Genomic DNA, 13,538 nt, shown 5'->3' on the forward strand with positions numbered 1-13,538 from the left:
ACCCAGACGGTCCAAAAGAGTGGGCTACATCCTTCCCCTTGTCTAATTCTTTTTTTTTCTTCTAAAAAACAGCCAAAATGGGCCAAAACAGTGGGCTGCAACTTTCGCTGGCCCAATTTGTTTTTAAAACAGCCCAAATCCCCCATAAAACAACAGCACAAACCGAAGGAAGCCGAATAAGGCCTTATCCAGAAATAGCACCGGACGCCAAGGTCCTTACCGCAAAAGAGCGCCACCGGCCCCACTGTCCACACTCTCACCACACCCCGGCCGGTCTTCGTCTCCTTCCGTCTGCTGCTTCCTTCCACCCCCCGTCGTCGACAACCTCGCTCCCCGATCCGCCGGAGATGCATCCCGCCGGCGCCGGAGCCGGCGACTACTCCTCCTCCTACTACCCGCCATACCCCGCCCCGACCTCCGCGCCACAGCCGCCGCCCACCTACCACCACCCAACCGCCTCCGCCTCCGCGCCCCCCTACTCCCCCTACCCCACCAACTTCGCCGACCCCGCCGCGTACCCCTCCTACCCCCCGGCGCCGACCCCGCCCGCCGATCATCTTCCCCACTACGCGCCACCCCCACCCGCCGATCACCTTCCCCACCACTACGCGCCACCCCCCGCGGCGCCCCCGGCCCCGCAGCCGTACTACCCCTACGAGCCGCCTCCGCTCCCATCTCCGCACAACCCGTCCCCCTCGCCTTACCCCTCGTTGGATCGGGCCGGCAGCTACGGCGGCGGCGGCTACGGATCCGGCCTCCCCGGGTACGGGATGCAGCAGGACCAGCTGTACCCCGCGCCGCCGCCTTCTAGCGCGGCCGTGGCGGGCGGGTGGTCCGACGACGGCGCGTACGCGTACCGCGGCGGTGATGCGCCGGAGCCGTATGGGGCGAGGGGCACGGCGCCGAGGTCCGGCTCGGGCTCGGCGCTGTTTGATGATTACGGGAGGTCGATTAGTCAGGGGAAGGAGAGGGGTGGTGGTGGTGGGGGTGCGGCGAGCCCGAAGGTGGTGAGGGCTGTGCCCAAGGCAGAGACGTCGGAGGATGTTAGAGGCGGCGTGCAGAAGTTCCGGGTGAAGCTGCTGCCCGAGGGGGGCGGTAGCCCCATGGATGTGCTGTGCCAGGTAGTTCATTCTACATTGCCACGACAAAGCTTATTTAGGCTGCGGAGCTCGGTTGCTGTCAGTACGAATGCGCTTTTGTGTGGCATCGGTTCTTTAGAGCTTGTATTGAATGTAGCTGAATGTGCAGCATGGGTAAATAATGTGCACCAGATGAACTCGCTAACTAACGAACTATGCTTGACGGAAATGGTTGGAGCATTTAATCTTACCAAATTGGCGTAAGGAGCTTTGTTATGGACCTGCCTTTTGCAGAACTGTTTGCAGGGACTGAAGCAATCATGCCATTTTTAGATAGTTTTCGGATGGCACTGTTGAACAATTGTGGCATGTAGTATCGAACAAAGGCTAAGTAGGGTTGTTTATTTTGTAGCTATGCATGGTATGAATTATGGGATGGACATTTGTTGATTAATGATCTGACTTCATTAAATACTGAAGTATAGATATAGTAGGGTTGTTATACTGTTGCATTCTATGCATCAATGTGTAATCAATCGATAATCATTACTTATCCGGTTGTACCTCATGCAGGTTGGTTTGGATGGGATTCGGATGCTTGATCCCAACACTAGTAGGACACTGCGGATATATCCCCTTGAAACTGTAACTAGATGGGATGTAAGTAACTGTTCTTGTTGCATGTTGGTGCAAAACTTCTATATTTTTCTGTTCCTTTTTTTGTGATCTATTTTACAAACCTTGTACCTTCTGTATCTAGGTACTAGATTCTTCTATATTTGCCTTTTGGTCGAAGAGTTCAGTTGATCTTGAAGCAAGAAGAATAAGGCTGAAGTCAAACAGCTATACAACCAACACCATTCTGGACACTGTGACAGCTGCGACTGTGCAGGTTAGCATTTGCATAAATGATACATTTTGTTCATCCTTCAGTTAGTTGTTTGTCAAAGGTTGATAATTAGATTCTTTGGACTACAGTTCAAGGAGATGGGTGGAAGCAGCATGTCGAGAAGCAAAGCAATTGCTGATGCTGCCATTCCTTCAGAACAGCAAGATAAAAGAAAGAATTTCCTTGATTGGAGGAACTTAATGAAGCCCATAAATGAGGAGAAAGACCACTGGGTAAGTTCTTTCTCTGCCACCATTTGAAATGAGGCATCCTTGCAAGTTGTATTTGATTTATCACCTGCTTTGCAATGTTAAACACACTTGAGACAACAGCATGTTTTCTGATTCAAATATTGCCTATTCGTCAGTTGCTTAGGCAGACTCATGCAAAAGAAAATATGTTTATCTTGTCATCTCGCTTGTACTCAACCATGCATGAAGCTCTTACCATGATTTGTGCATAAAATTGTGTAGTTTGTGTTACTAACTGTTTATTTGATGTTCTGCTTCATTTAAAAAACATTCTATTGTTGCAAAAAAACATAAAAAATGACACCATGTAATCAGAAATGCTCAAAAGCAATTTTGAAGAAAGTTTACAGTTCATATTTAATTTATACTCACTTGGCTTGCCCCATAATGTATGTTCTGTGATGTTATTAACAAGATCATGTCTTATGAATTATTAAGAGAGCACATTAGTTCTAGTTCATGTATTCGCAATTGGTTTTTATGGTTCATGATTACATATAACTTTTCACTTTTTTTCTAATCTCACGGAAAGGCTTCTGTCACTGTTCAGTTGGTTTGTGGCTTTTCTTTGCACGGTAATTGACTTATCTTCGGGTTGCAAACTTTAGTGGACTCTACGTGGCATGCAATTCTTATTATACTTCTTTATTTTCTGCCCCATTATTGTAGTAAAATTGTTAGCTACACTTTTAAAAAAAATTAATTGTTCGCTACTCCATCAACATGGTTACATACCTCTGGGTGTACTTCCATTTTCTTTTCCTGTTCTGTTTGGTTCTTTTTTCTCCAGTGTTATTATCTCGTTTTCTGCTTTCTGTTAGGTCCCAGATGAAGCTGTCAATAAATGCACAGCATGTGCAGGAGATTTCAGTGCCTTCAACCGCAGGGTAGAACACTTTGCTATTGCGTGTTGATGATGCAGACTGGGGATGCATTAATTAATGTTGTGAGCCTGTATATGCAGCATCACTGTCGAAACTGCGGTGACATTTTCTGCGATAAGTGCACCCAGGGAAGGACTCCTCTAACTTCAGATGCCGATTCTCAACCAGTCCGAGTTTGCGACAGATGCATGGTTAGTGCTTCTTTCTTTCTCTTATATTGCAGTCCTGGTTGTGATTTATGTTATCGAGACCTTTGGTGTTCTAAAGTGGTTAGAAGCTGAAAGAAAACCTCTCAATAAAGTAAAAACGTGTTCCTAGACTATGTAAGCTTTCAGGCCAAGATATTAAATACTCCTTCCATTCCTTAAAGATTGGCATATTAGCTTTCATTAGGACAAGGCTTTGACCACAAATTACTATGTTATAGTGTGGTTTATATGACATGAAACCACAAGTATCATGAAGTACTTTTGATAACGAGTCTAGCGATACTAATTTCATGTCATATAAACCACACCTTGCCATAGTAATTTGTGGACAAAGACTTGTCTTAATGAAAGCTAATATGCCAATCTTTAAGGAACGGAGGGAGTAGCTACTAGCTGTTTGACTTGTGGGTTCATTGACTTGTGGGTTCATTAAATATCAAACATATGTAGTTGGAAAGACATCTTAATTTTCTCAAAAGCTATGGCATGCTTCTTGTTACTGTACTGGTTTGATGTTGGTGCCTTTTCTGGCCTTGAAAAGTATGGTTGATGACATTCTAAAGTTTCAATTCAGCAAATGAACCCACATTTTCTTCACGGGGTATTACGTTTAAGGGCAAAAGGCAAAAGCAGCTACCAACTTTTAATGCGAGCAGTGATGTTCAGTGTTGTCATGTTGATATTGCTAGTCCCATTTCCTTCTGTGAAGAAGCTCATGCTGGAGCCATGAGAGGTTATTAAAACATTTTTTAATTATGTTCTCTTACTCCATTTCTATAATGTCATTGATAAAGGGGGATATTATAACTTGGGAACAAAATTTTATTTGATGCACAAATTGGAGGGGCAGTTCTCAATGAGTGATATTGATGTCATATATTTTTCTATTCTGATAGACTGAAGTTTCTCGAAGACTGAACAGTGCAAAGGAAGCTGCAAATCGACCTATTGTCCATAGCCATGAGGATCTTGCCAAAAAACTTCAGGTGTGCATTTTGGCTCCATATTTTGTTTTTAGTCAGCTAGCGTACCCTAAGACTGGTCTTCATTTCCGTAAGAGGATTGACTGGTTACCGGACTATCCAGTCTCGTTAAGCACATGTAATGTCCTGGGGAATAAGAACTACACTAAACTGGAGAATTCTGCACCCTGTGGACGGTGCATGTGTGTCAATTGTACGGAATAACTGTAGTCTGTAACGCAAAATTTTCTAGGACAGTGACAAATAGATAAATGTAAGCAGATATCACCCGCTAGTTGGATTAATTTTCTTTCTTCACCTTTCTCTTTTTTCTTCTCTCGTATTCTTCTTTTGTATGTACAACCTTTCTGCTTGTATTTCTTTTATATTTTTTAGCAAAGGGTCTAGAAAAAATTGGCAAAACACAGTGCACCACATATTACCTTGCACATGTTTTGCATTTGAAATAAATATGCTGACACAGGACAATCTGTGGTTTGATGCAGGAAGCAATGGACATAAATAAGAAATCATCTTCAGGTTCGTGTCCTTGTACACATGATCCATGTCAGATACATCTCCAGTCTTCACTGTTGTGTTTATAATTGTCTTGGTTCCTTGACAGCCTCAAGACCATCAGATGGATCTTCCGGCAAGCGGATGCGAGAGGTTGCATGCCCCATCTGCACAGTGCATCTCCAGGTCCATCACTGTCACACTCCTTTCCATGATGAATTTTTCTGTATGCTCAGCATCAACATCCAAACACGGTTGTAGCACGCGAGTTAATTAAACTTTTGATACAGGTCCAGGTCCCATCTTCGGGTTCAGAGACTATAGAATGCGGTGTCTGTCAGCACCCTTTCCTCATCAGCTCTCGTTGAAAGTCGGCATTGCACAGAGTTCTACTTTGTTCTACCAAGAAATATTGCACTCATGGAGGCTGTTGCTTCAGGCAGCCGTCATCGACATGGTGCCCTTTGATCTATCTATGTATGTATACCTTTGGTCTATGTATATGGGATCCCAAAGCTAATACTACTATTATTTAGTACAGTTATATTCAGAAGCAAGGAAGAGAGATGAATAAGAGGTGTTTTACCCTGTAACTTCCGTCTGGTTTTTGTTTGAATCCTTTTTCGTTTTGTAGTTTTGTTTACTCATCACAAAATCGGTGTAGCTTCAAGTGCCATGTGATGTATGTAAAAACTTAATGCATTACAGTTGCAGTCTGTTTTTTTCCTTCTTGTTTGGTCCGTTCCTTTTGTTTACTCATCACAAATCATCAGGGGATTTGTCATACGTACGTGGAAATGGTATTGTTGGATCTGCCTATAAGTACTCCTGTGACATTGTAGCTTTTTCGAACTTTTGGCCAGCATGTCAGCATAAATCATCAGTGGAAAAATTGGCCAAAACGAATCAGATTACGAGTAAAATGCAATTATTTTTGTCTGCTGGAAATTCGACCCTCAGCCCAGCCCACTCGTATCTCGGCCCAGAAGCCCGGGGCCCACTTGTGGCTCGCAACCAAAGCGGTAAGGTTCGCGAAGAGCAGCAAAAGCAGCCGAAAGACAAAAGTAGCGAACGAAGCTTCTCCGGTCTTCCCCAACCCCGGCGGCTCCCGCACCTGCAAGGCTCGACGGCCGCCGGCGACCCACGGTGGCAAGGGAGGAAGAAGGCCGCAGCGCACTCGCGCAGGCAGCACAGCGGAGACGCGGTCGACATCGACCGTGTACGCCGCCCAGGTAGAGGGGATGGAGGCGGCGTGGTCGTGCGCGGTGGATCGGGCCACCGGCGCCGCCGACTCCGCCAAGCGCTTCTTCCTCTCCTTCCGCCGCCCTCCCCCTCCACCGCCGCCGCATCCTGGGCCCAACCCGGTAAGCCTTAGCCAGACCACCATTTCTCATCTCATCTCACCACCACTGCCCTGGCGGCCCTGCGCCTTTAATCTTTACGAGTTACGAGGGTTTGCGGGAGGGGGAACAATGCCGTGTTTCATTTCTGTGGATGGACTCGTCATCACGATTAAAACGATCATTTCGTGTGCTTAGAGCTACCGAGCTGAATTGCTGTGGCACTGAAGTGACTTCTTCAGATGCAGTTGGCGGCACCAATGGTGCGTAAAGCTACAATAGATATAACCTGCAATTCTAGTGCTTTTGTTAGAAATGACTGGCCATGAAGATCTTGTAATGCCCCCTTGGCCGCGGCGCTCGCCGGACGTGAGGTGGGTAAGCACTGCCTTGTGGTGAGGCAGAGGAACCAGAGAAGGGAGATGCAAAGGTTGGACCTTGTTCAGTTTCTCATTAGATTTAGCATAACGTTGCCTGAAGGTTACAGTGGCTTATAACTGTGCCATGATCATCTTTTGTTAAGCCTTACAGAAATACGTCTACACCACCCTGTTATTCATTCTCCCATCTTCTGCTTCCCTTTGTCATTCCTCTTCAGCGTCCCACTGTCAGTCGCCACCGTGGAACAACCAGCAGGTGTTACACTGCTCCCCTCTTGAGCACTTGCTTGCCCACAAGCAAGGAAACCAGGAAAACGCTGCTGCAAAACTAGCAAGTCTTCCCAGGTTGCAGCATCCTCAGCAAGTCCACTCCATTTGATCAAGCCTTGAGGAACAGCGGCATTGCCCTTCTTAATCAAGCGGCGCTGTAAGATAGCTTCAGGATGAGGTGAAATAGTATCCAATGGAACCACTGTTGGCAATTGATGGTACACTGGGGTATAATCAGGAGTAAATGGCTTCAATTGTGAAACATGAAAGGTAGGATGGATCAAGCTGCTGTCAGGCAACTCCAATCGATACACTGCTTGGTCAATTTTCTCTAGCACTGTATAGGGACCAGAATACTTAAATGCCAACTTGGGAAAGGGCCTGTTAACCAAAGAAGTTTGTGCATAAGGTTGGAGTTTCAACAACACCTTTTCTCCCACTTGAAAACTGCAGTCAGATCGGTGCTTATCAGCTTGCATCTTGTAGTGATTCTGGGCAGTAGCCAACTGAGTCTTGATCAGCTCAAAATGAGCTTGGCGATCAGCCAGGAACTCAGCAACAGAGGAAGGACCAGGATCAGTGACCTCCAACATAGTTCCGTAGCTAGGCTCCGTTCCATAGATGACTTTGAAGGGAGAACATCCCAAGGAAGAATGGTAATTTGTGTTATACCAAAATTCTGCCATGGGAAGCCAGGTACGCCACTTGCGAGGAGAATCATGCACATAGCAACGAAGAAACATCTCTAAGCATTGGTTAACTCGTTCACTTTGCCCATCTGTTTGGGGGTGATATGCGGTGGTAAACTGAAGTTTGGTGCCCACATACTGGTGAAGATCACGCCAAAACAAGCTGGTGAATATCTTATCGCGATCTGAAGTGATAGTTCCAGGAATGCCATGTAGCTTGAAGATGTAATCAATGAAGATTTTGGCAACCTGGGGAGCATTGAAAGGGTGCTTCAGGGGCACGAAATGTGCGTACTTGGAAAACCTGTCCACGGCCCCTTCAGACATGGGTAAGCCCTCTATGAAGTCCATGGTGAGGTCTTTCCAGGGTCTTGATGGAACAGGTAAAGGTTGAAGCAATCCAGGGGAAGCACAATGCTCATGTTTGGCCATTTGACAAACTGCACACTGCTTGACATGATTTTCCACTGCCAGTTTTAAGCCATGCCATGCAAATAGACGTTTCACGCGCTGGTACGTGGCTTTAATGCCTGAATGACCCCCAACTGCCCCCGAGTGAAATGCTGCAATTAACTTAGTTTGGAGGGCTGAGTTGCAACCGATCCAGATACGCCCGCCCTTCCGGATGAGGCCGTCATGCAGGGTAAAACCATTTTCATTGGGAGATTTCACTGCCAATGCAGCCAATTTCTCCTGAGCAGCTGCATCTGTCGTGTAGGAGTTGAGAACCTCCTGAATCCAAGAAGGCTGGACTGTCGAGACAGTGCGCATTGCTAGTAGCTGTGCAACACGGGACAAAGAATCAGCAGCCAGATTTTCAGCTCCCTTCCGATACACGATCTTGAACTGGAGACCCATCAATTTGGTCATAGCTTTACGTTGCATTGTGGAGTCTAGCTGTTGAGCATCCAAATAAGTCAAACTGTGGTGGTTTGTCTTTATAATAAATTCTTTGCGTTGCAAATACTGACGCCACTTGTCCACCGCCAAAATCAAAGCCAAAAATTCCTTTTCATAAATTGAGAGTTGTTGATATTTAGGGCATAAAGCTTTACTAAGAAACGCAATGGGGTGACCTTCTTGCATTAAAACTGCACCAATTCCATTGTGACAAGCATCTGTTTCTACCACAAACTGTTTGTCGTAATCAGGAAGAGCAAGCACGGGAGTTGTCATCATGGCTTCCTTCAGTTGTGCAAATGCTGATGTAGCTGCAGGTGTCCAAACAAAAGCTTTCTTCTTCAGCATATTGGTCAAAGGTTTGGCAATGACTCCATAGTTGCGCACAAAGTTCCTGTAGTAGCCGGTCAATCCAATGAAACCTCTTAACTCAGTGACATTTGTGGGCTGAGGCCATTCTTGCATTGCTTGTGTTTTCTTAGGGTCAGTTGCCACACCACAATCAGAAATGATGTGACCGAGGTATTCCAAACTACGTTGAGCAAACGAGCACTTGGAGCTCTTCACATAAAACTTATTAGCTTGCAGGACATCCAAAACTTGAGTAATGTGCTGCACATGGGATTCAAGAGAGGGACTGTAGATCAGTATGTCATCCATGAATACAAGTACAGAACGGCGCAAGAATGGACGAAGGACGGTGTTCATCACACACTGAAATGTTGCCGGGGCATTTGTTAAACCAAAGGGCATGACTTTGAACTGATAATGTCCTTGATGAGTTTTGAAGGCTGTTTTCACTTCATCCTCTGGTTTCATTCTGATTTGATGGTATCCTGCTCGTAAATCTAGCTTGGAGAAGTATTTGGAACCTACTAATTCATCAAGCAACTCATCTATCACTGGCATGGGAAACTTATTTTTCATAGTGAGGTCATTCAGACGTCGATAATCGACGCAGAATCTCCACGAGCCATCCTTCTTCTGAACCAAGAGGACAGGTGATGCAAATGGGCTCATACTAGGAATAATGACACCCGCATCCAGCATTGCCTTTACTTGTTTTTCAATTTCATCCTTATGCAACGGAGAGTACCGATAGGGTCGAGCATTGACTGGTGCTGCATTGGGCTTTAGGGTAATGGCATGATCATATTCCCGAATAGGTGGAAGTGTTATTGGTTCCTGAAATACATCGTCATATTTTAGCAGTACTTCAGTGACCTGTTCTGGCACCGCAGCGTGAGATATCTCCTCCACTAGTTGGACAACAGCCATGGCCCAAATATCATTTCCTTTTGTCCATTTCAAGAATTGCTTTGGTGGCAGCTCAAGCACTTCTTGTTGTGAGGGAGAATTCACACCTTTAAGAGTGATTTCCTTTCCGTTATACTCAAAGGTGAGGTGTTGATCAACCCAATTGCACTTCATTGGTTGCTTCTGTGCTTTAAGCCAATCCATCCCAATGACCGCGTCATACGCACCCATGGGCAACACCCGGAAGTTAGCCGTCAAAGTATGTCCATTTGCCCACCATGACATGTCAGGAATCCAAGAATCACACTGTATATATTGCCCATTGGCCACCCGGACAGTTGATGTTGGGATAGGCTGCACCTTGTGTTTGGTCCTATCCACAAATGATGCATTGATGAAACTATGGCTGCTGCCGGAGTCAATCAGTAGGAGCATCACCTGGTTATCAACCAAAGCCCGAACTCGACCTGTATCCGCTGATTCCTCCCCAGACATAGCATTGAGAGGTAAACTCATATGTTCAGCCTCCAGCATTTCCAATATTTCATCAGAGAGAAAGTTACTTGTTTCTTCTACCTGCATCCCTTGCAGTTCCGCCATTTTCTTCCCACAAATATGAGTTGGATCGTACTTCTCGCCACATTTAAAACACAGTCCATTGGCACGACGATAGTCCCTTAACTGTCTGTCCTTCCAGAGTTCATTTGGCTTGTTAGCAGGGCGAGGTAGATCAACTTTCAACCCCGCCCCATCTGCTTTGTTGTAGGTCTGACGGTGTCCCCATGGTTTGGATCGAGCTAACACATCCTGCTGCACCTTCGCTAGCAACATGGCCCGATGTAAGGACTCAGGTACTTGAGACTCCACGCTACCCCTGAGATCAGCTTTCAACCCCTTGATAAATTGTGAAACCAAAAATGTCTCGTCATAATAAGGATTGTGAGCTGACACCTTGTACATGAGCTGCTGGAACTGGGCTTTGTATTCTTGAATATTGCCGCGCTGCTTCAAGGCCAATAACTCCACCATAGATTCCCTGTACTCAGCTGTTCCAAAGGCTTCTTCAACAGCAAGCATAAACAGTGACCAATTACCCACCGCATGGCGCAATTTGTATGCCTGGTACCATAGTGCAGCGTTACCATCCATATGCATAGTAGCAGAGATCACCCACAATGACTCATGGACATTGTACAACTTGAAATAGTCATAGCACTTATCTCGCCAAACGCGGGGATTGTCACCATCAAAGTGTGGAAAGGACATCTTGGGCAACATGGGTCGGCCAGGTCCATGCTCGTCCACCCGACGCGGACGTTCATGCTGCGCAAAGCCGTCCGACGCACGTCGCTGATCGCCGGGGTCGCCACGTGTGCCATGTAGGACTTCTGTCGAACGGTCGGTGGACGTGCTGCTCCGCCCGGGGGGCCTGCTCCTGGTCTGAGCCGGGACCTTCAACCATCACCGTCTGCTTTCCTGAGTTCAGACGCGACAAGGCGAGCTCCATCTCAGTTGTCTGCTTGGCGACATGGTGGTGTCGCTGCTCCAGGGAGGTGAGCGAGGCCACCTGCTGCTCCAGCGCCTGTGACTGGAGATCCAACTGGGTTTGAATCCCCTTTTGCGCGGTGTCAAGCGAGCCCACGGTCGCGGTGATTGTGGAGAGTTCCTTGGCGACCGCGTCAAGGCGCTGGACTATGTCTGATAGTATAGTCTGTGTCTCAGACATAGCAGCGAGAACGATTTGTGTTTGCGCGGAAGGGGCGGCGGTCTTCGAGGGCGCCGTTGCGTGCGCTTGCCAAATCCAGCCAACCACTGCCGGATTTACAAGATCCCGGAACCAATTCGACTGAAATCGAGTTGGTCCCAAGTTCCTACCGAACAGCAGAAACCTTACGGTTTTCGATCTGAAAATCGAGCAACTTGTGCACATGAGGATCGATCGGACCTCTGATACCAGATGTAATGCCCCCTTGGCCGCGGCTCTCGCCGGACGTGAGGTGGGTAAGCACTGCCTTGTGGCGAGGCAGAGGAACCAGAGAAGGGAGACGCAAAGGTTGGACCTTGTTCAGTTTCTCATTAGATTTAGCATAACGCTGCCTGAAGGTTACAGTGGCTTATAACTGTGCCATGACCATCTTTTGTTACGCCTTACAGAAATACGTCTACACCACCCTGTTATTCATTCTCCCATCTTCTGCTTCCCTTTGTCATTCCTCTTCAGCGTCCCACTGTCAGTCGCCACCGTGGAACAACCAGCAGGTGTTACAGATCTCTGTCAAGATATGTATGGATGTTACCTGCACACATTTGGTTGAAGATCTGTAATGATGCATCTCTACAGAATTAATAATCAGGAAAGGCAGTTTGCTGCTTGTTTCTAATAAATCTGGGAAATGAAATGCCTCAATTACATCAGCAAGAGACATGCTTTTTCCATGAAATACTTGGTTATATTTCCAACACAAATCTGTCAGCATTATGATCGGGTGTGTAGTTGGTATTTAGTAGGAAGCATAACACTTTTTTTCTCCATTCCTTTTCCATATGCATGCTTTGCATCGTCCGATGTGGTGTGCCTTTTGAATCACAGGAAAACCAAGCTGTGTTGACCTCTCTGCCTTTATCCTTTTGTTTGTATACTTCAGATAGACATCTTGAAGCGGTTGCAGCGACAAGCATTTTCTGATATAATGCAGCTGAGGGAGAGACAAGAGAAAGTTGAAAGAGTGCTCACACTGTTCAAAACTAGCAAAAGTGGTCCATTTGCAGAAGAAACCACCCGGGTCAAGGGCCTTATCAATTTTTCTGGTGCTCTAGCACTAAAAGGCAAAGAAGACGTGGCACCAGATAGCTCAGGAGCAACTTCGGGTATCAGTTCACAGTTTGCGTTCAAGACCACTGTTCGAAAGAAGGACTCTCTCTTGGCAGAGCTTACCACCGATTCTAGATGCTTATCTCAAGAAAATGATCTCATTGGGAGCCCTCTTGTGTTGTCAAAGGTGATGTACCTGGCAAATATGGGTGACTGCTTGTCTGCTGCAGCCATACCAGTAGGAGCAAGGTGTGATGATTTTTCAACTGATCCAAGCCTACAAGAGGTAATTTCTTCATGTATGCACTTGTACCTGTGCATTGTCATTTTTCCTGCTAATATATCAGGCAATAGTTTTCTTGACAGGGGCATTGGCTTGCCGGTTTCCATTTCACACTGCGACCACCTTTGCTGCTGAAGCGCCACAAGCATGCTGCCGGCCTAATACTGCGGTCACAGAACTTTGCGGCTTCTCTTGCTGAGTTGATTTCAACAACTGGGAAAAGCTCAGGTGAAGTTGGTAGCATTTTCACCGGATTTGGACAAATTTCATGCCGGATGCGTGATGAAATAAAGTTGACTATGTCTGCGGCTTGGCATGGGCCGTGTCTAATTCCTCGAAAAAGCAAACCAACTGCTGGAGGGTGCATCGATTTGGAACTAAAGATGGATGAGGACTCAAGAATTGGGGCTTGGGTCGAGGTTAAGAAGTCGAACCCGAGGCTACTGAATTGGGCCTTCACGCTGTCAGATACACCAGAAAATGACCTAGGCTGGGGTGTGAGCCTGCGGAGAGTTTCGGAAGGGGCACGGGGACGGATTCAGCTGGAAGGCTTTCTGAATTTACATGTAGGCGAGAAGGCCACCTTGCAGCCTGGTGTCGTGTTCAACTTGATTGGGAGGAGATGTGCACCGGCTGTTGTGCTCCAGTCAAGTTGGTTCTTGTAGACATGAATGTTTTTAGTGTGCTTCTTCTAAGATTGTAGAGACGTTTGGTAGATCAGCAAATGTAGAAACAATCATTTGTATCATCACAAAGAATGACATTCATTGTCATTATTATTGTCTACTATGATTGGTCTTGTTATTGCTGTCTCCTA

At 46.5% G+C, this 13,538-nt stretch overlaps 2 protein-coding genes across 4 annotated transcripts; both read left to right on the forward strand.

Annotated features, from left to right (window-relative positions):
- Positions 1 to 257: 257 nt before the first annotated feature.
- On the forward strand, positions 258 to 5,521 carry LOC100823935 (protein FREE1). Its single transcript, XM_014897029.2, has 10 exons — positions 258 to 1,121; positions 1,653 to 1,739; positions 1,840 to 1,971; positions 2,058 to 2,201; positions 3,041 to 3,106; positions 3,184 to 3,294; positions 4,209 to 4,298; positions 4,781 to 4,814; positions 4,900 to 4,976; positions 5,081 to 5,521. The coding sequence occupies exons 1-10, from the start codon at positions 348 to 350 to the stop codon at positions 5,156 to 5,158; spliced, it is 1,593 nt and encodes a 530-aa protein (XP_014752515.1). The 5' UTR covers positions 258 to 347; the 3' UTR covers positions 5,159 to 5,521.
- A 311-nt stretch (positions 5,522 to 5,832) lies between these two features.
- LOC100845059 lies at positions 5,833 to 13,527 on the forward strand. Of its 3 annotated transcripts, none has more exons than XM_003563213.3 (3): positions 5,833 to 6,154; positions 12,272 to 12,724; positions 12,805 to 13,527. In XM_003563213.3, the coding sequence occupies exons 1-3, from the start codon at positions 6,032 to 6,034 to the stop codon at positions 13,384 to 13,386; spliced, it is 1,158 nt and encodes a 385-aa protein (XP_003563261.1). In that variant the 5' UTR covers positions 5,833 to 6,031; the 3' UTR covers positions 13,387 to 13,527. The 3 variants fall into 3 exon arrangements, with proteins under 3 accessions (XP_003563261.1, XP_014752516.1, XP_024312952.1); XM_014897030.2 differs by having other exon boundaries at positions 12,793 to 12,931; XM_024457184.1 differs by lacking the exon at positions 5,833 to 6,154 and adding an exon at positions 7,437 to 10,477 and having other exon boundaries at positions 12,805 to 13,525.
- The last annotated feature ends 11 nt before the right edge of the window (positions 13,528 to 13,538 follow it).

This window comes from Brachypodium distachyon, chromosome 1 (genome assembly GCF_000005505.3).
Source record: "Brachypodium distachyon strain Bd21 chromosome 1, Brachypodium_distachyon_v3.0, whole genome shotgun sequence".
Taxonomy (NCBI): Eukaryota; Viridiplantae; Streptophyta; class Magnoliopsida; order Poales; family Poaceae; genus Brachypodium; species Brachypodium distachyon.

Bases quoted from the DNA above. Each gene is read 5' to 3' on its own strand.
- LOC100823935 (XM_014897029.2), top strand. From the start codon at position 348: ATGCATCCCGCCGGCGCCGGAGCCGGCGACTACTCCTCCTCCTACTAC. The intron at 1,972-2,057 runs GTTAGCATTTGC...TTTGGACTACAG, and splicing joins TGACAGCTGCGACTGTGCAG to TTCAAGGAGATGGGTGGAAG. The intron at 4,299-4,780 runs GTGTGCATTTTG...GGTTTGATGCAG, and splicing joins ATCTTGCCAAAAAACTTCAG to GAAGCAATGGACATAAATAA.
- LOC100845059 (XM_003563213.3), top strand. From the start codon at position 6,032: ATGGAGGCGGCGTGGTCGTGCGCGGTGGATCGGGCCACCGGCGCCGCC. The intron at 6,155-12,271 runs GTAAGCCTTAGC...TGTATACTTCAG, and splicing joins CGCATCCTGGGCCCAACCCG to ATAGACATCTTGAAGCGGTT. The intron at 12,725-12,804 runs GTAATTTCTTCA...TTTTCTTGACAG, and splicing joins CTGATCCAAGCCTACAAGAG to GGGCATTGGCTTGCCGGTTT.